The 25,068-nt window shown below is 43.1% G+C and overlaps 2 protein-coding genes across 6 annotated transcripts in view; both read right to left on the bottom strand.

Annotated features, from left to right (window-relative positions):
- ZNF227 (zinc finger protein 227) overlaps window positions 1–18,886 on the bottom strand; it is a 72,272-nt gene extending 53,386 nt beyond the window's left edge. Inside the window, exons 1-2 of the mRNA XM_078062584.1 lie at window positions 18,847–18,886; window positions 13,892–13,986 (exon numbers count right to left, since the gene is read on the bottom strand). Of these exons, the coding sequence (XP_077918710.1) occupies window positions 13,892–13,900 (9 nt within the window). The 5' untranslated portion in view covers window positions 13,901–13,986; window positions 18,847–18,886. The remainder of the gene's footprint in view (window positions 1–13,891; window positions 13,987–18,846) is intronic.
- On the bottom strand, window positions 549–20,541 carry LOC118536642 (uncharacterized). 5 transcript variants are annotated; one of them, XM_078062600.1, is made up of 4 exons: window positions 20,523–20,541; window positions 18,847–18,917; window positions 11,924–12,050; window positions 549–4,193 (listed from the first exon to the last, which is right to left on the bottom strand). In XM_078062600.1, exons 3-4 carry the CDS (start codon window positions 11,955–11,957, stop codon window positions 2,329–2,331), a joined length of 1,899 nt encoding a protein of 632 aa, XP_077918726.1. In that variant the 5' UTR covers window positions 11,958–12,050; window positions 18,847–18,917; window positions 20,523–20,541; the 3' UTR covers window positions 549–2,328. The 5 variants fall into 5 exon arrangements, with proteins under 5 accessions (XP_077918726.1, XP_077918727.1, XP_077918725.1 ...); XM_078062601.1 differs by having other exon boundaries at window positions 11,928–12,050; XM_078062599.1 differs by lacking the exons at window positions 18,847–18,917; window positions 20,523–20,541 and adding an exon at window positions 13,892–13,980.
- Between the last annotated feature and the right edge of the window lie 4,527 nt (window positions 20,542–25,068).

Genomic DNA, 25,068 nt, shown 5'->3' with positions numbered 1-25,068 from the left:
GTGAGAAGTTCTGATAAAAGAAATACTACAGTAATTAGAAGGCAAACATTTTGAGTTGGGATGGAAATGCAATTAGAAATCACCAATTCAAGGTTGATTAAGAAAATTGTTATTGGTAACTACTGGTGACACTTTCAAAGTGTTATAGTAAATTCCTGCCTTAACATTGATAGATAAAAAAGATTAGTTGTGTGAAATGCAGTTAAGTCCTTGCTAAAAAGAAGACTTTTTCAGTCTATACTATCAGAAAAATTACCAAAGATAGTTCAATGTACACCATATACAATCCTTGGAAAACTGGACAGGGGCCCAGATAAGAACCCAACTTGAGAGCAGAGGCTGTGGGAGGAGAGGAACCAATTGTAGCACAGTAATAACATTAATGTGTGGATTGTAATATCAGGTGATTTTCTACATTTCAACAAATGTCCATTTCCCTGAATGAATTTTATTTTGCAGGTTTCCTCCTCTGGATACAATTTTCCTATGTTTATTTAACATACACATAGTAAGCACACCTACAAGTGCTAGTCAATGTTAAGGCTGTGTAGATTTTTTTAAAACTTTTATTTAAATTCCAGTTAGTTAACATACAGTGTATTAGTTTCAGATGTACAATATAGTGATTCAACAATCCCATATATCACCCAGCGCTCATCACAAGTGCACTCCTTAATCCCCATTACCTGTGTAACCCATCCCCCCAACCACCTCCCTTTTGGTAACCATCAGTTTGTTCTCTATATTTAAGAGTCTGTTTCTTGGTTTGCCTCTCTTTTTCTCCCTTTGTTCATGTTTTGTTTCTTGAATTCCACATGAGTGAAATCATATGGTATTTGTCTTTGACTGACTTATTTTACTCAGCATAATAATCTCTAGCTCCACCTATGTTGTTGCAAATGGCGAGATTTCATTCTTTTCTATGCCTGAATAATATTCCATTGTATATATACACATCTTCTTTATCCATTCATCAATTGATGGAAACTTGGGCTATTTCCGTGGTTTGGCTATTGTAAGTAATGCTGCTATAAACACTAGGGTGCATGTATCCCTTTGTATTAGTATTTTTGTATTCTTTGGGTAAATACCTAGTAGTACAATTGCTAGATCCTAGGGTATTCTATTTTTAACTTTTTGAGGAACCTCCATACTGTTTTCCACAGTAGCTGCACCAGTTTACATTCCCATCAACAGTGCAGGAGGGTTCCCCTTTCTCCACATCTTGCCAAAACCTGTTGTTTCTTGTCTTGTTGATTTTAGCCATTCTGACAGGCATGAGGTGCTATCTCATTGTAATTTTGATTTGCATTTCCCTGACAATAAGTGATGTTGAGCATCTTTTCATGTGTTTCTTGGCCACCTGGATTTCTTCTGGGAGAAATGTCTATTTATGTCTTGTGCCTATTTTTTAATTGGATCATTCATTTTTTAAGTGTTGAGTTTTATAAGTTCTTTATATATTTTGGACATTAACTCCTTATCGAATATGTCATTGGCAAATACCTTCTCCCACTGAGTAGGTTGCCTTTTAGTTTTGATTGTTTCCTTTGCTATACAGAAGCTTTTTATTTTGATGTAGTCCCAATAATTTATTTTTGCTTTTGTTTCTCTTGCCTCAGGAGACCGATCTAGAAAAAAGTTGCTACAGCTGATGTCAGAGAAATTACTGCCTGTGCTTTCTTCAAGGACTTTTATGGTTTCAGGTCTCACACTTAGGTCTTTCATCCATTTTGAATTTATTTTTGTGTATGGTGTAAGAAAGTAGTCCAATTTCATTCTTTTGCATGTGGCTGTCCACTTTTTCCAACACCATTTGTTGAAAAGAAACTTTTTCCCATTGGATATTCTTTCCTGCTTTGTCGTAGATTAATTGGCCACATAATTATGGGTTCATTTCTGGGTTTTCTATTCTGTTTTATTGACCTATGTGTCTGTTTTTGTGCCAGTACCATACAATTTTGTTTACTACAGTTTTGTAATATAACTTGAAGTCCAGAATTATGATGCCTCCAGCTTTGAGGGCTGTATAGATTTAGCAGCAAAGTCCCAGCCCTCATGGAGCTTACATTCTAGTGGGTATCAATTCTGGTATACCCATCATTATACTTGTGTTAAAGGCCAGCCCCAACTCTTTTCCTAAGTACTACTACCTCCTAAGTGATTCTGAACAAAGACTTACCACACCACTTACAAGTTTCCTCAACTGTGTGATCTTGTGAAAACTGAGATATGTTCAATTATTGCTTAAATACCAACTAAACTAACACAAGTATTTTCTCTCTTATGAGACTCAATGATGGTAAGAATTCAGGGTTTTATTAAGCATCATTTTGGAGAACTTCTTTCTGATGATTCTTTGATGTTCTTACCACTCTTCTTACTTTCATAAAATGTATTGCCACCATGAGTTTTGCGATGATGTGAAAGTTTTGATCGCCAACGGAAGCTCTGACCACACGTCTCACACTTGTAAGGTGTCTCCCCTGTGTGAACCCGCTGATGAGACTGCAGCTGCGAAGAGTGGCGGAAGACCTTGCCACACACATCACATTTGTATGGTTTCTCTTCACTGTGAACACTCTGATGAACCTTCAGACTTGAGGCCTGACTGAAGTGCTTACCACACTCCCCACACTTGTAGGGTTTCTCTCCTGTGTGGACCCTCTGATGCATGTCAAGATTCAAGCTCCATTTGAAGCCCTTCCCACACTCCTCACATTTGTACGGCTTTTCTCCCGTGTGGACTTTCTGATGGGCTTGAAGGTGTGAACTGCGACCAAAACTCTTCCCACACTCCTCACATTTGAATGGTTTCTCTCCACTATGGATTCTCTGATGGGCCAGAAGATTTGCGGCCTGCCTGAATACTTTCCCACACTCCTCACAATTAAATGGTTTCTCTCCTGTGTGGATTCTGCAATGAATTTTGAGATCTGCTCTACGATTGAATCCCTTCCCACACTCTTCACATTTGTGTGGTTTCTCGCCAGTATGGATCAGCTGGTGAATCTGAAGTCGGGAACTCTGATTGAAGCCCTGCCCGCACTCCTCACACTTGTAAGGTTTCTCTATGCTGTGGGTCTTCAGATGGGACTGAAGATATGCTCTCTGACTGAAGTCCTTCCCACATACCTCACATTTATAGGGTCTCTCTCCCGTGTGGACTACCAGATGAACTTGATAACGGGTTTTTGTACCGAAGTTCTTCCCACACTCATCGCATTTGTATGGTTTCTCTCCTGTGTGGACTCTCTGATGTGCCTGAAGATTTGAACTCATAGTAAAACCTTTACCACACACTTTGCATACATACGGTTTCTCTCCAGTATGGATTCTCTGATGGGCCCGAAAATGTGAAGGCTGAATGAAGCCCTTCCCACACTCCTCACATTTATAAGGTTTCTCTCGTGTGTGGCCCTTCTGATGGATATGAAGATTTGAGCTACAAAAGAAACACTTCCCGCACTCCTCACATTTGTACAGTTTTTCTCCCGTGTGGACCATACAATGACTATTAAGTGATGATCTACGTCGGAAACTCTTACCACATTTATCACATTTGAAGGGTTTCTCCCCAGTGTGGATTCTCTGATGTTCCTGAAGATGTGAAGCATGAATGAAGGCCCTTCCACATTGGTCACAATTATAAGGTTTCTCTTCCATGTGCAATTTATAATGAACATTAAGTGCTGATCTACGACAGAAGCCATTCCCACACTTCTCACATTTGAATGGCTTCTCCACAGTGTGAACTTTCAGATGAGTTTGCAGACATGAGCTCTGGCTGAATTCCTTACCACACTCATCACACTTGTAGCGTTTCTCTCCCAGATGAACTCTCTGATGAATATGAAGTGCTGAGCTGTAACAGAAGCTTTTTCCACACTCACGACATGTATGAGACTTCACTCCTGAGTGTGTTTGTTGATGAAGATCAAGGCTGGAGACATCACTGAAATATTTCTTAAATTCACTAGACTGATTAGGTTTCTGGCGGGTGTGAGTTGCAGACTGTCCTGCTCCAACCTGTCCGGGTGAATCACCTTGTTTGGGGAGCTGAGAACTCTTTATCATGGAGCCCTGACACCTGTTTAAGTCACTTGCAATCTGTTGCCAGATCCGCCAGCAGGAAAGCTCTTCAGGTGGTTCTGCTTCTATAACAGTCTTCATCTTACTTTGGATCTTTCCTCCTGTAAAGACAGAATGCAGAGATGTGGACAACTGAAGACTTTTTTCAATGTTCTCAAGGTTTCACATTTAGAAAACATCATGAGACTTGAATGAATCCAGAGAATATTTTCCACTGTGTATCTTATTCTCTGGTTTACATGTGTATGGAATCCAAGAGGGGGTCCAGTGGGCTCCTATCCGCTATGCAAGTATACACCAAGTCTCCTTTTTTTTTTTTAAAGATTTTATTTATTTATTAGAGAGAGAGAGAACAAACGGGGAGGAAGGGCAGAGGCAGAGGGAGAAGCAGGCTCCCTGCTAAGCAGGGCTCAATCCCAGGACCCTGGGATCATGACCTGAACTGAAGGCAACCATTTAACTGACTGAGCCACCCACGCACCCCCCACACCAAGTCTCCTAAGAGAGGCACAAGTTAAATGCCAAAGACTTCATTCAAAAATTGATAATATAATTCAAATGTTAACCTATGGCCATTTCCACTGAATTTGAAAGTCAGTGTAGAATCTTGAATAGCAAATTATGTAGTTAATAAATTATGGAGACAGAAATGTTATATAATAAAATATGAATCAACTAGAACTTCAGGAAAAGCAATAACATAATCAAATTTTGGGTTCATGTTATATATCCTAATATCAAATACCCTGAAATATTTATATTTATATTTATATTTATATTTATATTTATATATTCAAAGTATTCCTGGAAATTCTGCACAACATGTTTACCTAATCTTATCTTTCTGTTTTGACAGACATTAAATGAGTTGGCTACTATTACAAATTTTTGACCACTTCTAATAATTTAAGTTCAGAAATGTGTTTTCTAAATTATCTCATTGGTATTCCCAAGTCTCTATATTTATACAAAGGTTATCTGAACATTTGGAGATTATTTTCTCAATAAACTTTTCAATTAGCTTAAGAAGTACTTTTCTTAAAACTCAACAATAAGAAAAAAAAGAACCTGGTTTAAAAATGAACCAAAGACCTTAATATACACCTTACTGAAGAAAATATACAAAGGGGCCAATAAGCATATGAAAAGATGCTCCACATCTTATGTAATCAGGGAAATGCAAATCCAAACACCGAGATACCCTACACACATACTAGAATGGCCAAATCCAGAACACCAACACCATCAAATGCTGCCAAGATGTGGAGCAACCAGAACTGTCATTCATTGCTGGTGGGAACGCAAAATGATACAGCCACTTTTGAAGGGTTTGGTAGTTTCTTTCTTTCTTTCTTTTTTTAAGATTTTATTTATTTGACAGAGAGAAAGAGAGAGTGAACACAGCAGGGGGAGGGACAGAGGGAGAAGCAGACTCGGTGCTGAGCAGGGAGCCCAACGCAGGGCTCGATCCCAGGACTCCAAGATCACAACCTGAGCCAAAGGCAGACACTTAACCAACTGAGCCACCCAAGTGCCCCGAGTTTGGTGGCTTCTTACAAAACTAAACATACTCTTACCATACCTTCCTGCTATTGCACAATTTGGTATTAACCAAAAGGAGTTGAAAAAAAAAATTTTTTTTTTAAAGGTTTTATTTATCCATTCATGAGAGACAGAGAGAGAGATGCAGAGGCAGAGGGAGAAGCAGGCTCCCCGTGGGGAGCCCGATGCGGGACTCGATCCCAGGACCCTGGGATCATGACCTGAGCCGAAGGCAGAGACGCTTAACCAACTGAGCCACCCAGGCATCCCAGGAGTTGAAATTTTAAGCCCACACAAAAAACTATACACAGATTTTTATAGCAGGTTTATTCATAAGGACAAAACTTGGAAGGAACCAAGGTGTCCTCCAGGAGGTGAACAGATAAATATTAACTGTGGTACATCCACACAATGGGATATTATTTGGTGCTAAAAAGAAATGAGCTATTAAGGCATGAAAAGATATGGAGAAAATGTAATGCATATTACTAAGTGAAAGAAGCCAAACTGAAAAGTACAATTCCAACTTTACAACATTCTTGAAAAGGCAAAAGTATGGACAGAGTAAAAAGATCAGTGGTTGCCAAGGGTTAGAGGGGAGGGATGAAGAGGTGGAGAATAGGATTTTTAGGGCAGTGTAACTACTCTATATGATATAATAATAGTGTGTACATGGCTTTATCCATTTGTCCAAGTCCATAAAACGTACAACACCAAGAATGAACCCTAATGTAGAGTACAGACTCAGTGATAACAACGTGTCAATACAGGTTCATCAATTTTATCTGGCAGGGGATATTGATGTAAGATGCTGTGGGTACATGGGGACAGGTTTATATGGGAGATCTCTGTCTCTTTTTTGCTATGAACCTAAAACTGCTCTAAAAAAATAGTCTTTGAAAGCACTACTGAAAAAAATGTTTACAAAAGAGAAATCTGGGCCACCTGGGTGGCTCAGTCAGTTAAGCATCTGCTCAGCAGGAAGCCTGCTTCTCCCTCTCCCTCTCCCTGCTGCTCCCCTTGCTTGTGCACTCTCGAGCTCTCTCCCCCTCTCTGTCAAATAAATAAAATCTTTAAAAAAGAGAGAAATTCACTCCCCTACCTGTATGAATAGTCAATTAAAAGCTGCCCCCTCTTTCAATCCAGTAGACATGTGGTAAACAGCCTCTATGTAACTATATAAGCCTTGGGTCACTTTATCGGAAAGTTACTTCAGTGTTGAGGTATCTTGAATGTCCAGAATGACTTGCGGGTTTGGGAGCAAATACCCAAAGCACATGAACTAAAATAGGCATAAAGCAGAGAGTGGAACTTAAGTTTCTACAGGCAAGTTTCCTTCATGAGGACAAAAGGGAAATGAAGTTGAACAGAAAATATACATGGCTCTAAAACCTGACAGAGATTCAGATCTCTAGGAAAAATGTGGAAACAACAGAAATGGAGCCTGGGAGAAGGAAAAGGTAAGGTTACGGTATGAACTCTGAGAGCCAGTCCTAGAGTGGGAGTTCAATCCTGCCAGGAACTCCTCCCAGACAGATGCATGGATGGTTCCTAATGATTTTTAGGTCTCTGCTCAAAGTGAGCCCAGCAACGAGCCCTTTTACCGCCCAGTGTAAAATAATCAATCCTGCCCTCACCCCATTCACCTCCGGTGACTCCCATCCCTCCTTTTTTAGTTCCACGCAGCACCTTGCACTATGTAACACGATAAGTCATCTGTGGTTCACTGTGTCTTTCCCACCATGATGCAGCATCAAGGAGGGAAACATGTTACACCTTGTAGGCTGAACACATTTTACACTTTCCTACTTTATAACCAATGTCCAGAATCATGTCCGGAACATGGTGCATAGTCAACAAATACATGTGGAATGAATAAATGAATCCCAGTTTGACTATTTTGGTGAGAGTTCAAGCCAAGTCCTAGAAGGAAAACATCTTTTCCAAAGTAAGTTATTTGAAATAGAAAAGGGATAGAACACTGTAGTTTTGCTGGGAAGCTGAAAAGCTGTATAGGGGACATCAAGAACCAGAGGTACATGACGCAGGATGCTAATAAGAAAATCAAAGGTGGGGGCGCCTGGGTGGCTCAGTCGGCTTGGCATCTCCTTTCGGCTCAGGTCATGATCTCAGGGTCCTGGGATTGGCCCCACGTCGGGCTCTCTGCTCAGCGGGAGTCAGCTTCTCCCTCTCTCTGCTCTCTCTCAAGTAAAAAAAATAAAAAAGAAAATCAAAGGTGGCAAGAATCCCTGGGATGAAAAGAAAGGAGGGACTATCACTGGTTCCTTCTGAAGCTTTAGGACTGTCTATCTGATAAGAGTGTAGAAAAACAGTGCATATACAAATGTGTGGATAAAATAGCCCATCACAACAATTTTTCAAATTAAAAAGATCTAATACTCCAGTGAGCTGGAAATATTTAAAAGCGTGTAATAAGCTTTCAGAAAAAAGAACCACAGGGCGCCTGGGTGGCTCAGTCCTTAAGCGTCTGCCTTCGGCTCGGGTCATGATCCCAGGGTCCTGGGATCGAGCCCTACATCGGGCTCCCTGCTCTGCGGGAAGCCTGCTTCTCCCTTTCCCACTCCCCCTGCTTGTGTTCCCTCTCTCGCTGTCTCTCTCTCTCTGTCAAATAAATAAATAAAATTAAAGAACCAGGACAGAAACTATCAAAGCATCATAGCCAACAGGACAGGGGTCATTACATAAAATGCCTATGAAAGTCACAGATGTGAACTGACACGTGAAATGTTTGTTCTGATTACAATGAAAGATCCATTTCTTACCATGGCTCATGCTCAAAAAACCTTGAAAACTTTGGTTGTAGAAGTTCCCCAGTTCTTAATTAAACAAATTGTTCAAATGGAAAGATAAGTTGCAAGAACAGAATCTTGGAAAAAGATTACTTAGGTGAGTATGTACTTTTTTGGTAGGTAATGTAGTTCATGGTTATATTTAACAAACTGACCCTTAGAAAGAGCAGTTGTGTGGGGTGCCTGGGTGGTTCAGGCAGTTTAGCAGTCGGTTCTTGGGTTTCGGCTCAGGTCGTGATCTTAGGGTTGTGAGATTGAGCCCCGCATCAGGTTCCATGCTTGGCAGGGAGTCTGCTTGAGGATTCTCTCTCTCTCCCTCTGCCCCTCCCACCACTTGCACACATGCTCTCTCTCTCAAATAAATAAATCTAAAAAAAAAAAAAAAGAGTAGCTGTGTGAGGGGAACAGGGAGTACCTCTGAGGATGTGACAGTAAGTTTCCTGATTCTCTCTAGGTTAGAATGTTCACTAGTTGAAAAACACCCAATCTTCATTAAAAATCAAGGGAAAACTTTATGACATCTATATTCTTTAACATTTGTTTAATGGCTAAATTTGTAGAAAATAAAAAGCACGATGTATTTTTGAACCAGATACAGAGGCAGCACTCACGTATGTGTCTCCTATCACTCTCACCTTAAATCTTCCCCCTCAAGCACAAGGAAGGGGAAACCAGGGGGCAGTAACATGGGTGGGGGCTTTGAAAGAGGCAAGTGGGCTGCAGATGGCAAATCTTCAAGAGGAAGGCAGCTTACAACCTGGTTTACACTGTCTGACACTATAGGAAACAGATCTTTCTCCCTCTGTGGGGGGATCTGAGAATCAGAATCAGAATTCTCGTCCCAAAGTATTCTTCCCAGAAATGAAAATGCCCCCTAATGGAAGATTCCAGGAAAGCCACAGGCAAAGGGTGTTCCTCAGTATGGTTACAACCACAATGCTTCTAAGTTTCTCTGGGACACGGGTCAAGGGCACAGACCAACACACATTCATGCCAAGGGCACCCCAAGAAAGTAAGTGAAATAGAAAGTAACTGGATAGGCATTAATCAGAAGACAAACAATATCCTGCAACATCCTTCATTCACTCTGGTTTGCACATGACCTACAGCTATCTCCCTGGCCCGTGGAGGCACAAGGGTCCCCCATCCATTGACACATTCACCAAATCAACACATATTTCCAGACACCTGCCACATACCTGATGATTCTAGGCACTGAGGACAGAGCAATGAACAAAAGAGACACAATCCCTCACTTGTGGGGATCACACTCCAGGGGGGACAGAGAAGAGATGACCAAGCAAACAAAAACATATGAGGCACAACGTAAGGAGGAACAAGAAGAGTAAAGGGAAGGTGATGTTTTATGTAAGTTGGTCAGAAAAGGCCTTTCTTGTGATATTGGAACTTAGCACAGACAGGAAGGATGGAAGGAAGGATGGATGGACAGAAGGAAGGATGAATGGACAGAAGGAAGGAAGGAAGGATGGATGGACGGATGGATGGAAAGAAGGAAGGAAGGAAGGAAGGAAGGAAGGAAGGAAGGAAGGAAGGAGGTGGGGAGGGGAAGGAGGGAGGGGAAGGAGGGATGGGAGGCAGGGGACAAAGGATTTCAGGTAAAAGAGTATGTCGGCCAGAGAGTAAGGGCTCTGAGGCAGAGGATAGGTAGTAGGCAGATTAACTGGCTCCCGAAGAATCCATGTCCTGATTTTTGGAGCCCAGAATATGTTACATCACACAGCAAAGGGGAATTAAGGTTGCAGATGGAATTAAGGCTGCTAATTAGCTGACCTTAAAATGGAAGGGTATCCTCTATTTTCTGGGTGGGCTCAAAGCAATGGAAAGGATCCTTCGAGATGGAAGAAGAGCGTAGGAAGGCAATGTGACTGCAGAAGAACAGACAGGGAAAGCAAGGCTGCTGGCAGTGAAGATGGAGGAAAGGGGCCACAAGTTTAAAAACCTGGGGTAACTTCTAGAAGCTGAAAAAGCAAAGACACAGATTCTCTCCTAGAGAATTTCCAAAAAGAAATGCATCTGTGCAGACACTTTGACTGTAGCCCATAAGAACCATGTCACACCTGGGACCCGGAGAACTGTGCGGCAGTCCACCTGTGTCGTTCTAAGCCGTGAAGTGTGTGGCAATCTGTTACAGTGGCAGTGGGCACTACAGCGTCCCCGGCCAGGCTGAGAAACACGGGGGGCGCGATGTGAGTGGAGGGGGCGGAGCAAGAGGAAGCGGAGAGGGGATGTGGGAGAGAGGAGCACACCGTGGAGGACTCTAGAAGCCACCTGAAGAGGTTTTAACTCCGGAAACCTGGGTGGCTCAGTCGGTTAAGCGTCTGCCTTTGGCTCAGGTCATGATCCCAGGGCCCTGGGATCGAGCTCCGCATCCGACTCCCTGCTCAGAGGGGAGTCTGTTTCTCCCTCTCCCTCTGCCTCTCCCCGCTGCTTGCACTCTCTCTTTCTCTCTCAAATAAATAAATAAACTCTTAAAAAAATAAAAAATAAAGAGGCTTTAACTCAAAGAAAAATAAGCTGTAGACGGTTTTGAGCAGAGGAATGGCGCCCTGACTTGTACTTCCTAAGGATCACACTGGCTGCTACATGGAGAACAGACAATAGAAGGGAAGGTGTGGAAATGGGTGCACCGTACAAAGACGGCTGAAACGATTCAAGATGGGGTCTGGCCATTTGGACCAGGTGAGATGGCAAAGGGGGGGGAAAGAAGTAAGACACATGGAAGAACACCAGCAAGGACTCCCATCTGCTTTGTTCTTAACCTGATCTCTCTTCTCTGTCGGTTGCTAGCATCATCCAAAGCTTTTTTGCTCTCTCTAAGCGGAATATATCATGTCTAAAGGGGTGCTGCATTGTGAACATGCAAAGTCGCATATTTAAAATGAACACACAAGGGCGCCTGGGTGGCTCACTTGGTTAAGTGTCTGCCTTCGGTTCAGGTCATGATCCTGGGATCCTGGGATCAAGCCTCCCATCGGGCTCCCCACTTAGCAGAGTCTGCTTCTCCCTCTCCCTCTGCCCCTCCTCCCCTCTCAAGCCCTCTCTCTCTCAAATAAATAAAAATCTTTTAAAAAAATTTAAAAATAAAATGAACACACAAAAGGTACAAATGGGTATTTGGATTCCTACACATACCGGTCAATTAATCAAAATCAGCGTTTTTCAAACATTTAAAAAAATATGACCTATTTCAAGACCCAGACATATATGCATGACAGAATCCTCTTTCTAACCAATGTCCATCACACAATCGGCGGGAGATTTTTGCTGTAATGTATTCATTACAGCTAACTGAGATTTTCAAACTGAGATAACAAACTGAGATTTTCTACTTTTTTAAAAAAACTACTGGTACACCATCAACGCAGGTAACCATTTCAAGAGCCCCGAAGCCTTGAACACCCAAGCACACAGAGCCAATCCAGGAAGCAGATATTGAGGCATATAGCGCCTATGCTCACCCACAGAAATCAGATTCCTGAAGTTCTCCAGCATCACGTCTCCGTACAGCTTCCTCTGGGCGGGGTCCAGCAGCCCCAGCTCCTCCTCCGTGAAGACCACGGCCACGTCCCTGAACGTCACCGTCTCCTACAACAAGCACAGGCAACCTCAATCTTGCACCGGGTGGCCGCTGGGAGCGGGGCAGCATTGAGGAGGTGGAAAGGGTGGTGGGAAGTGGTTTCAGAGTTTGAGGGACTCAAGTCCATTGGCAGGCTTCCAGGCCCTTCTCCTCCTACCCTGCCAATGCCACACACTGAAGTTCCTTCAAGGATTAGACGAGGGAACACCTACAGCCTTTGGAACAGGACATGGCAGAGTCGGTGCTTAACAAACATCTGATCCCAATCGTATTATTTCTTCATGTTGCCAACATCAGTACCTTTTCCATCACATTTTGTGGCTCTGTGTTATCCCAGAGAACAGATCCTCTATCTTTACCTGTTCTGAACAAATGATATTTAATTTTACATATTTTTCTCATTATAACCCATCCTGCAAAGTACATCATTTTACGTAGATCTTGTTGCCCTGCCTGATGACTTGAAAATAATTGCTAGAGAAGATTAAAAGGTCAAAAATGGGCACATTTAAAATTATGATCAAATGATGATAGATTTTCTTCCCAATCTTTTTCCTACTTCCCTAATCTTTCAAGGGAATACGACAACCTGGGTTCTCCATACAATGGCCAAGAGCAGGTTATATGTTTTTCTATGGTTTTGGCAATCTGATTTGGAAGAACAAGTTGTATTAGTATTCCCACTTATTTGATTGTAAATTAACAGAACTACCTTTTCAGGGGCACCTGGGTGGCTCAGTTGGTTAAGCCTCTGCCTTCGGCTCAGGTCATGATCCCGGAGTCCCGGGATTGAGCCCCGCATTGGGCCCCCTGCTCAGCGGGGAGCCTACTTCTCCCTCTGCTTCTGCTGCTCCCCCTGCTTGTGCTTGCTCTCTCTGCCAAATAAATAAAATCTTAAAAAAGAAGAAGAGCGCTCCAGACACAAACGCCACAGGGCCCAGGGCCCGAAATGAACTCTGTCTTCCTGTCTATCTCTTTCACTCGAGCAGAATGCCTCACATTCCTGCCCTTGGTTTCTTGTGTGAATCTGAGCGGGTCTCTCATATTCACATGTTTAAGATGAAGATAGGCCGACACCTCCTCCCTCAGCTGCTCTGAGGAGCCAAGGCACAGAATGCAAGTCACTGGCCGATACTAGGACCGAGGAACGGGGAAGACGGAATCCAGCTCTCCCTGAGCGCAAGCCTCCAGCAAGATCTATGAAGCAGCACTTCCAGCCTGCTCTGCTCTGCCTGCAGTTAGATATTCCACCTAAAAAACAGCCTACCTGGCACATATCAAATGTGAGGACAAAAAGCCAGCAGACTGTTTTCAGAGCTGATGTGGGGGGACAAGGTTTTATGTCAGAAAGTGGTCACCAAAGTGCTGCTTGAGACAATAAAATCCCTAAACCATGGGCACGTCTATGAATGGGAAGGAGTTAAAGATAGAAAGATACATCGATTCAATGGGAATGGGATGCAACCGTAAAAAATGAACATTATTTAACATTAAAGGGAAAAAAAAAAAATCAGAATTTAAAATTAGGTGTATATTATGAATACAAATTCAGTTATGCATGCCCACAAGAATAAGAGTAGGAGAAAATCAAAACAGCTCATTTGTCAGTTAGGAAGTAACGAAGTGGGAGAACTGCTCATTTCTAGTCTTTTTACTCCGTAAGATAAATAATAGTAAAACAAAAACCAAAAATATGTGCAAAGTAAATTCAAAGGGGACAAAGTAAGACCCTGATGCAAAATAGGTCCTCAAATGCCTGTTGCTCTGCTTGAGTCGTCCCCAGAAAAATGTGTGACGACCTGAGGAATGAGATGGAATCTGGAAAGTGAGAAAGGCAAGCCCTCCTCACCTTGAACATGGTCCTGTGTCCTCCTACTTCCGGGCGTGTGTAGAGTCCTGAGTTGCACAGGTAAGAGGAAGGTGGAGCTGCACCTGGCGGGGTGCCTAGGAAGGCAGAAAAAAAGGCTTTAAAGGTAGCCCGGGCTGCTGCTCACCTATAGGGACGATGACTGTGAATCCGTACATGATCCGTACACGAATATTCACAGCACCGTTATTCGTTAATAACCCTCGTACTGGAAACCACCAAGATGTCGACCTATGACCTATGCAGGAATGAACAAATTGTGGCAAATCCATACAATGGGATATTATTGGCCAATTAAAAGGAAGGAGTACTGATCACGCTACCGCATGGATGAACCTTGTAAACACTGCTGAAAGTGAAAGATACCAGTCACAAAAGATCAGATACTGCAGGATTCTTTTTCTATGAAATGTCCAGAAGAGGGAAATCGATGGAGACAGAAAGCAGGTTAGTGGTTGCTGGGGTATTAGGGGAGAAAATGGGGCGTTAACTGAAAATAGGCATGAGGAATCCAACTGGGGAAACAAAAATGGTCTAAACTGAATTATAGCAATCGCTGCACCACTCAGCAAAGTTACTAAAAATCATTGATTTCATGGGGTGCACCTGGGTGGCTCAGTCGGTTAAGTGCCTGCCTTCGGCTCAGGTCATGATCCCAGGGTCCTGGGATCAAGCCCCACATTGGGCTCCCTGCTCTGCGGGGAGTCTGCTTCTCCCTCTCCCTCTTCCCCACCCCAACTCACTCTCTCTCTCTCTCAAATAAATAAATAAAAAAAAAATCCTCTCTCTCAAATAAATAAATAAATCTTTAAGAATGCCCACTAACAAGTGTATCTTCCCATAAGAAGACTTTATTAATTCTGATGAAAAAAAAAATAGTAACTTTACAATGGAGAAACCTAATAGAAATCACCTTAGCTAGTCAACAAAGGTGAGTTCACCAAAACATAGACAAACCAACATCCTTCGTCTACTGTTACGTTGCAATGACAAGGATGCCTCAGTGCTTCTGCGGAATCCCTGCCAACGACACAGAACAAAACCTAAACAGGGGCGCCTGGGTGGCTCAGTCGTTAAGCGTCTGCCTTCGGCTCAGGTCATGGTCCCAGGGTCCTGGGATCCAGCCCCACATCGGGCTCCCTGCTCAGCCAGAAGCCTGCTTCTCCCTCTCCCACTCCCCCTGCTTGTGTTCCCTCTCTCGCTGTGTCTCTCTCTGTCAAATAAATAAATAAAAATCTTTAAAATAAAAAAAATTTAAAAAAAACCTAAACATGTATACATCAGATAAACCCCAAATGAAGAACTTTCTCCAAAATGACTTCCCTCTATACTCTTTAAAAAGCATCAAGAACCGGCTCCTGGGTGGGTGAGTCGACTGGGTGTCCGACTGCTGATTTCGGCTCAGGTCATGATCTCAGGGTCATGGGACTGAGCCCTTCTCGGGCTCCACACTGAGCACAGAGTCAGCTTGAGATTCTCTCTCTCCCTCTTCCTCTGCCCCTTCCCCCACTTGCATTCTCCCTCTCTCTAAATAAACAAAATCAAAAAAATAATAAATAAACAAATATTGCTTCAGGAACAGGGGCACCTGGCTCAGTCAGTACAGCATGCGACTCTTGATCTTGGGGTCACAAGTTCAAGGCCCCACACTGGGCATAGAGCTTACATGGAAAAATAAAGAGTTAAAAAAGAAAAGCATCAATGAAAAAGACAAAGGATATGGAATGCAATCCATGTTAAGGAACATCAAGTGTGATAAAGTTTTTGTAAAATGTTTATAAACAAATATACAGCTTAAGGCAAAGCATAAAATTGGGACTTTGAACTCGGATGGGGGAGGGGAGAGTGGTTATAAGGCCTTTAAATGAAAAACAGAACAAAATTAACTACAAGACTGTGGATTACATAACAGCATGTTATATAATGTTTTCCAGCATTACCTAACAGATAACACTATTAACTACTATTAGTAATAACTTACTGGATATCTAACATCTAATAGATAACTAATAGACACTATTATGTAGTATAATATCTAACATTACCAACTAACTGCTGCTAAATTTCTATAATCAGCCTCTCCTAAATCCCTCTTCCCAAGATACCTCCTGATACCCGTATGTGGGACTTCCTTCCTTCAGAAAGCTAAAATAAGCTGTCATTGAATTACAGGTATATTCCTGGTGTTATGTGACTGACGGAGCCATAAAACAGGCAAAATGTAAACAATTGGGGAATTTGGGTAAAGATTATATGAGAATTCCTTATACTATTTTTGCAACTTTTCAATGGAAGAATTTTTAATTATATAAAAATGAAGTCTTGGGGCACCTGGGTGGCTCAGTCGTTAAGCGTCTGCCTTCGGCTCAGGTCATGATCCCAGGGTCCTGGGATCGAGCCCCGCATCGGGCTCCCTGCTCCGCGGGAAGCCTGCTTTCCCCTCTCCTACTCCCCCTGCTTGTGTTCCCTCTCTCGCTGTGTCTTTCTCTGTCAAATAAATAAATAAAATCTTAAAAAATTAAAATTAAAATATAAATAAAAAATAAATAAATAAAGTCTTAAAATATCAGGAAACCATCATAACAGTAATAATGGGAATAATAAAGATGATCAGGAAATTTTATGGAAGCTCATTAGTTTATTCTTTCTTGGCAGTGTTTAAAAGTTTCCATAGTTATGGGGTACCTGGCTGGCTCAGTCAGTGGAGCATGCAACTCTTCATCTTGGGGTTTTAAGTTTGAGCCCCACATTGGGTAGAGATTACTTAAAGATAAAATCTTAAGGGGTGCCTGGGTGGCTCAGTCAGTTAAGTGACAGACTCTTGATTTAGGCTCAGGTCATGATCTCAGGGTCCTGGGATCAAGCCCTGCATCGGGCTCCACGCTCAGCAGGGAGTCTGCTTAAGATTCTCTCCTTCTCCCTCTGCCCCATCCCCTGCATGAGCATGTGCGCTCTCATGCGCTCTCTCTCTATCCCCCCAATAAATAAATAAATCTTTTTTTAAAAATGAAGAGGGTGGGGGGATGGGGTAACTGGGTGATGGGTATTAAGGAGGGCACATGTTCGGATGAGCACTGGGGGTTATATGCAACTCATGAATTGTTGAACACTACAACAAAAACTTATGATGTACTGTACGCTGGCTAACTGAACATAATAAAAAATAAAAAAATAAAAATAAATTATAATAAAAAATGAAGAATAAAATAAAATCTTAAAAAAAAATTTTCCAAAAATGCTCAGTATCGCTCGGCATCAGGGAAATCCAAATCAAAACTTCAATGAGATACCACCTCACACCAGTCAGAATGGCTAAAATTAACAAGTCAGGAAGTGACAGATGTTGGCAGGGATGTGGAGAAAGGGGAACCCTCCTACACTGTTGGTGGGAATGCAAGCTGGTGCAGCCACTCTGGAAAACAGTATGGAGGTTCCTCAAAAAGTTGAAAATAGAGCTACCATACGATCCAGCAATTGCACTACTGGGTATTTACCCCAAAGATACAAAAGTAGGGATCAGAAAGGCTACGTGCACCCCGATGTTTATACCAGCAATGTCCACAATAGCCAAACTGTGGAAAGAGCCAAGATGTCCATCGACAGATGAATGGATAAAGAAGATGTGGTATATATACAATGGAATATTATGCAGCCATCAAAAGGAATGAGATCTTGCCATTTGCAATGACGTGGATGGAACTGGAGGGTATTATGCTGAGCGAAATAAGTTAAACAGAGAAAGACATGTATCATATGACCTCACTGATATGAGGAATTCTTAATCTCAGGAAACAAACTGAAGGTTGCTGGAGTGGGGGGTGGGGTGGGAGGGATGGGGTGATGGACACTGGGGAGGGTATGTGCTCTGGTAAGCGCTGTGAATTGTGCAAGACTGTTGAATCTCAGATCTGTACCTCTGAAACAAATAATGCAATATATGTTAAGGAAAAAAAAAAAGAAGAAGATAGCAGGAGGGGAAGAATGAAGGGGGGAAATCGGAGGGGTAGACGAACCATGAGAGACGATGGACTCTGAAAAACAAACTGAGGGTTCTAGAGGGGAGGGGGGTGGGGGGACGGGTTAGCCTGGTGATGGGTATTAAAGAGGGCACGTTCTGCATGGAGCACTGGGTGTTATGCACAAACAATGAATCATGAACACTACATCTAAAACTAATGATGTAATGTATGGGGATTAACATAATAAAAACAAATTTAAAAAAAAAGTTTTCCATAGTTAAAATACACCAGGGGACAGACACAAAAAAATATATGATAATTTTGTAAAATATTTATAAACAAACATACAAATATACACAAAGAACCACCAAACAGAAATGCATTAAAAGCTTCACAGTTGCTATCTTTATATTGGGGATTAATGGATAATTTAAAAATTTTTTCCCCTCATATTTCTGCATTTTCTGAATTTTCCATCATGGTTCTATAAGAATAAAACATATTACTAGTAATAAGTGAAACAAAATAGTTGACAATGTTTGAAAAAACTCAGAAAAGTCGAAGCCCATTAGCCTTGCTTTTCAGGTCCTCCAGAATGAAGTGCTAACTACCCGGGGTCTGATTCCTGCTAGTTCCTATGGCTTAAGGAGAACATATCCAAGAGATTAGGAACTCGAGTTCTGGACTCAGACTGCTTTCATCCCAACCCCAGCTCAGCCTCTTTACTAGGTGGGGACTATGGGCAAATCATTTATGCTCCATGGGTCTCAATCTCATTTTATAGAATAGAAAAAGAAAGCAGAATTTCTTCACAGAGCTATGGTGTGGCACAATGTATTTATTTGTATAAAACCGTCATTGGTGAGGTCGGCAATTGATGATTCATTATTATTAATGCTCATGCCCGATTACACATCCTATACATTATCCGACTGATGTGAACACTGTTATAAAAGAAAAATGCCAAATCCTACTCACGTAGAACCTTGCTGTCAGTAGCCAAGGCGTCACTCCTTCCACCTCTGTGCAGCCCTTTGTGAGAAGTCAGGCTGGGGAAAGAAAAGAATGTTATGAAATGCCATGATTGTGTCGCCCTTCTCAATAAAAGTTAAAACCTCCCCTCCCCTCCGTGCAATCTGGAAGCAACCCTTGTCAACAACTAGAGCCCAAGACCTGATGTTTACGGCCCACCTGCTTGTACTCATTAACCTCTGTCTTAACATTTTTCCTTAAGCTCTTCTTTCTAGCTTATCTTGGGAGAGGGAGAAGCAGGCTTCCCGTGGAGCAGGGAGCCCGATGCTGGGCTTGATCCCAGGACCCTGGGATCAAACGACCCCTCTAGCTTACCTCTTAACTCAGGCAAGTGAAACCCGAAACCACGCCTTGGGTGATGACAACTGCCAAGACCTGCCCCAGGCCCAGACCACCCAGACCTTTGGAACCCGACTCATACTTGCACAGAAGAACCATGGAATGACTTCTGGAATGACCTATTTGCTTCATTATAATACTAAAATCTCTGCCCAAGGTGGGGGGAGGGAGGGAGGGCTCAGCCTCATTTACATAACATACAATGTATGTAGAGGCATGTTTCCTTAAGCCGCATGCTCAACCTTATGCCCACCTCTACAGAGAATGACAAGACTTCCCTATCTAAAATTCCTTCCTAACCCTAAACAAAAGGAACCCATTCACCCTCTTTCGGGGAGTCACTGCTTTGGAAGCCATTCCCTGTGATCTCCTTATTTGCTGCAAATAAGCTTCCTTTGTGCAACGATTCAACCTGGTAGTTTCTGACTTCCCAAGGAGGGAACTCATGTTGGTTCTGTTACACCCTCGCCTTCCTAAAAGAGAGATTATAAGGGGACTGGGATTACCCAGCATCGTGCAGGAATGAGACAAGAGAGAAGGTTCTGCCGTGGGATATCTGACACTAACCCAGGGACCTGACTGCTTCTCAGAAAATTAATACTAAGAAAGGTCACCATTCACCATGTGCCAGAACCCGTTTTGAGATTTTTATTTGTATCACTATAACTGACACGCACCTGGCTCTGGGATTCCCAAACAGACCACACTCGGCCTCTTGCCCCTGACAAAATCCACAGGCAGAGAAACGAGTGGTGGTGAAATAAGAAAGGAAATTTATTTCAGTGAGGCCAACACCATAAAGACTACAGAAAAACAGCTCCAAGACTGTCTTCAGGGTACTGAAAATAATTCCAGGTTTATACAAGGAAAATGTGGGGCAATGGCAGGTGCGCAGTGAAGGGCAAATGATCACTGTCTCAATCACGGGTGGGGCCCTGCTGGCTCAGAGCAGTCCTTATTGCATGAGGGGGTAGTTTGGGTTCCCACCAGCGGATGCTTTGCCCTCGGGGGTCTTCCACCCGAGCCAAGAGACAAGCTGGAAAGAAGCCAACGAGAAAGTTTGCGGTCAAAATGGAGGCAGCTTTCACCACCTCTTTCAATTCCCCAACACCAGGAAGCAGAAGCACCCGTGGGTGTAGGGAGGCAGACACTGGGCGAGCTGAGACACGCAGAAACTCTCAAACCAGGCCATAGGTGACCCCACCCCCACCCCAGGACTCGCAAACCACCCTGAACGCACAGACTCCCCCTGAGATGCACACCACTGCCCTCCAGCTCCTTACCTGCGTACTCTACCCAGGCTTCTTTCCCCCTAAATCGCCCGGTCGCTGCAGGTTCCAAGCACAGATCCAGGAAGTTTGAAGCGCCGGGAGAGGCGGAACTGACGCACCTCTCCCAAAGAAAATTCAGTAGCAACCTCACACTCCCCCAGCGGAAGTGCCCGCGAGACCGTGGGGCTCCTGGACTACACTTCCCAGAAAGCACCAGAACCGCCTTCCTGAGCGGAAGTGCACGCTACCACACAGAGCGTCTGGACTGCACCTCCCAGAATGCATCAGCTCTACCTTCCGGAGCGGAAGTGCACGCCACCACACAGAGCGTCTGGACTGCACCTCCCAGAATGCACCAGACCTACCTCCCTGAGCGGAAGTGCACGCCACCACACAGAGCGTCTGGACTGCACCTCCCAGAATGCATCAGCTCTACCTTCCGGAGCGGAAGTGCTCGCCACCACACAGAGCGTCTGGACTACACCTCCCAGAAGGCTGAAGGCAAAACATTCTTAGTCTCACCCTCCAGAACAAGTGTTGCGGCTACTGGGAGCTCCTTGGCTATACTTCCCCAAATGCCAGAATGGAAGGAATCACATAGTCCCGACTTCTTGGGTGGTCATACGGGTTTCTGCATTAAGAGTCTGCGTTACCTCTGCCTGAGTCCTCAGCGAAATTATTCCATGGATACAACTTCCTGAATTCGAAATGCCTCCCAATTGTGACAGGAGTATTGTTGGAAAGGCAACGGGTGAGGAGATAAAATCTTCAGGAAATTAACGGGAAATGATCGCTTAGGCGACACTAGATGATTGAAAGGAGGATGATGTTTAGTCATAATCTGACGATATGAGGCTAAAACAGAGTGTAAAGAATGGGTGGTGTAGAATGATTTGGGAGGGGCGGTGAGGAGCGGGGAAGTTACCCGCCCCTACTCCAGACCCTGATGGACCACAAGTTTAGTAGGAAAAACAACTTAAAAGGGCCAAAGTGGAAGCTTGTCCTCATGGAAAATCGCTCTTCCCTCGCTTAAACTTTTCATTAAAATTATCCCTGCTTCGGAGGTGAAAACGTCAAGTTTCAGTGACGTTACAAAATTGTCCACTATCTCAAAGCAAGCAGGACTGCTGCAGAGCTTGACATCGGAGTTACTCTGATTCCCAAAGCCTATGATTTAATGCCAAAGCACTGAGGAGGATTCTGTAGGTGAGGGAGCACGTTCTAGTATTAAGAGTTTTTTTCCTTTATATTTTCTGGTTAAAATTCTTTATTATAATTATTAAACAGGTATGTTACTGAAAACTAAAAATAGTATGAAGTAAATAAGAAAAAAATGCGCCTAGAATCTTTCCCCCTGAAGATAAAAAATGTCCCAAATAAAAGTTTGTCTCGGGCGCCTGGGTGGCTCAGTTGGTTAAGTGACTGCCGTGGGCTCAGGTCATGATCCTGGAGTCCCTGGATCGAGTCCCGCATCGGGCTCCCTGCTCAGCAGGGAGTCTGCTTCTCCCTCTGACCCTCCCCCCTCTCATGCTCTCTGTCTCTCATTCTCTCTCTCTCAAATAAATAAAATCTTTAAAAAAAAAAAAAGTTTGTCTCTACATAAACTTACATATACCTATCAACATACATATTTGATTTTTAAAAATGAAGTCTCATGTTCTCTATCCATTTTTCTAAACTCGGTATAAGCTGAACATTTTCTAGTATCAGTCACTGAAAATCTAACTCGTCCCACATGATGGCTGTATGATGTTGCATTGAGTGAATTGAGAATGAAAAACAGCCCCTGACATCTGATGAAACAATATTACATAATGGACATTGATTTAGAGCATTTACAGCATCTGGGAGGACGGTATGCAGCCCCGCAGGTTACTGCCACCTAATTGGCCGTATAACTGAGGCTTCAAGTGTCATTTCGCCATACCATGAAGCCAATTACTTCAGGATGATAGGGAAAATAGAAAGTGGCAGAGCAGCTTACATGGCTGCCGAGACCTATTGCAGAAGCTTCTCTTGTTCTGGGCCCAGTCAAAAAGTTTTCAGGGCATTCATAAAAGGCAAAGTGGCACACCCTGATTAGGACTATATTACCTCTAAAATCCAAAGAGGCTGACTAGATATTGTAACTCATTTTTGTGGGAAGATACAACACATTCTTTTTTTTTTTTTTTAAGACTTTATTTATTTGACAGAGAGAGAGAGAAGTAGAGGGAGAGGGAGAAGCAGACTCCCCGCTGAGCAGGGATCCCGATGCGGGGCTCGGTCCCAGGACCCCGAGATCATGACCTGAGCAGAAGGCAGACGCTCAACCGACTGAGCCACCCAGGCACCCCAACACATTCTTCACCTAGAAGGACAGCTCAACATACAACACTGAATGCCTGGAAATTTTACTTGAGGTGCAAGACCCCTGAATATTTCTGGGATTTATTCCCACCTTCTGATATGCAAGTCAGTACATGTAAGGTAGTTCCTACCTTTTGCTCACCAGATCCAATCAGCACAATATCATCAATGTGCCAATTGAGAGCAGCAAGGATTCAGTCACTGCAAAAAAAAAAAAAAAAAGTTTGATTATTTCCTCTCAGTGCATAGTCACACAGGTACAATAGCCATGGGTCCCTTTGGGGAACTCTGGAGAAAAGATTAACAGCCCACATTTTTGCAGTATGGAAGGTTCCGTCCTCAAGAGGACCTGGCCTCTCCTTCACCCAAAGGATTCTGGGTTTGTAAACTGGCCATGTCTTAGAATTGATTTAGGGGGTGCCTGGGTGGCTCAGTCGTTAAGCGTCTGCCTTCGGCTCAGGTCATGATCCCAGGGTCCTGGGATCGAACCCCACATCGGGCTCCCTGCTCGGCGGGAAGCCTGCTTCTCCCTCCCCCACTCCCCCTGCTTGTGTTCCCTCTCTCGCTGTGTCTCTCTCTGTCAAATAAATAAATAAAATCTTAAAAAAAAAAAAAAAAGAATTGATTTAGGAACTGTGATTCTCTGTTTTGATGATTCAAGTTAAGCTTCTGTTTACTTGACCTAAAACTCTGCCACCTATGTAGATCAAATAATAATTTAGTAGCTTGCCATCTTTTTATTCACTAGGGACACAAAGATCAACAAGGAAATGTAGAGTTATCCTTTTTTTTAAGACTTTATTTATTTATTTGACAGAGAGAGAGAGAGTACAAGTAGGTGGAGTGGCAGGCAGAGGAAGAGGGAGAAGCAGGCTCCCCGCCGAGTGGGGAGCCCGACGCGGGGCTCAATCCTAGGACCCTGGGATCATGACCTGAGCCGAAGGCAGATGCTTAACCGACTGAGCCACCCAGGCACCCCAAATGTAGAGTTATTCTTAGAAAATATATTGTAAGCCCTAAGGAGTGATTGTGGAAGCAGCTGAAATGTCAGCAGCGTTCCTGTTCTTAGGCATTTGAACACAATGGTAGGAACAGGATCCCATGATCCCCAGGGGCAGGGCATAAGTTAGGAGCTATGAAAGAATGTAACCTTCAGTATCCCCCTTTCTGCTCCTGGCGATTGCTAGCCCGAACATCCTGCTCCTCCTTTATCCCATGACTGACTCCCTGTGTGCCTATGCATAGGGGAGAATGCAAAATACCTTCTGTGACAGAATAACTGGGGACTGTAGTCTAGGCGAGTTGCCACATAAAATTGACTATCACACAGATCTTCGTCAGCAGGAAACTGGTTAAGGAAAAATGATAGTTGGCACACCAGAATACTGTGTAGGCACTAGAAATGAGGTTGTAAGTTAATTTATTGACGTGAACTTCAAGAATTGTTTCAATTTAGTGAAAAACTCTAATTAGAAAATAGTATGCATTAGGTCCTAAGTTTGTAAAATTCTATACAACTCTTACTTGTATACATAGATATACTGAAGCATGCTCATCAAAATATTAATAGTGGTGAGTTCCTACTACTTCCCACTTTTGATTTTGATTTTCCTATATTGATGTACTTCTTTTCAATGTCCAGGCATTATTCTTGTCAGTAAAAAAATATGAAAGTATTTATACTTTAAACAAATCTCTCAAGAATTAGATATTTGTATTAAGACATGGCATATGTAACAAAATGTCCATCTCCAGATGAATAGGCAGAGGTTCTGAGATTGATAACTTTAGAATTAGTCACAGTGTGTCAAATAAACAGGAGATACTGTGATACTGCACTCAGATCTTTAAATGGATATCCTACCAATATGGTTAGATGTTAATGACTTGGGAAGCTTCTCCTTTTCAAACACAGAGAAAGGATGATGACCTCAAACAATCCCCATCAAAGGTAGGTAAGTTCAAAGCTAAGATGGGGAAACATGGTGACAAGTGGGAGCTGAAACTGGATGATCTCACAAAAGCTCTGGAACTAGATACAGATCTAAAAATTTACTACTGAGGGTGGTTGGGAGCCTAGGCCTCCCACATTGGGAGACATGAACATGAACACAATGCAGCCAGTCTCAGGTGTTGTCACGACCTTGAGGACCCTTGCTATGCAGCTTAGGTGTATGCCATACCTGTAGTCTTTTCAGTTTTAGAAGTT

The sequence above is a fragment of the Halichoerus grypus genome, chromosome 15 (genome assembly GCF_964656455.1).
Source record: "Halichoerus grypus chromosome 15, mHalGry1.hap1.1, whole genome shotgun sequence".
NCBI lineage: Eukaryota > Metazoa > Chordata > Mammalia > Carnivora > Phocidae > Halichoerus > Halichoerus grypus.
This window is presented reverse-complemented; position numbering and strand designations above follow the sequence as displayed.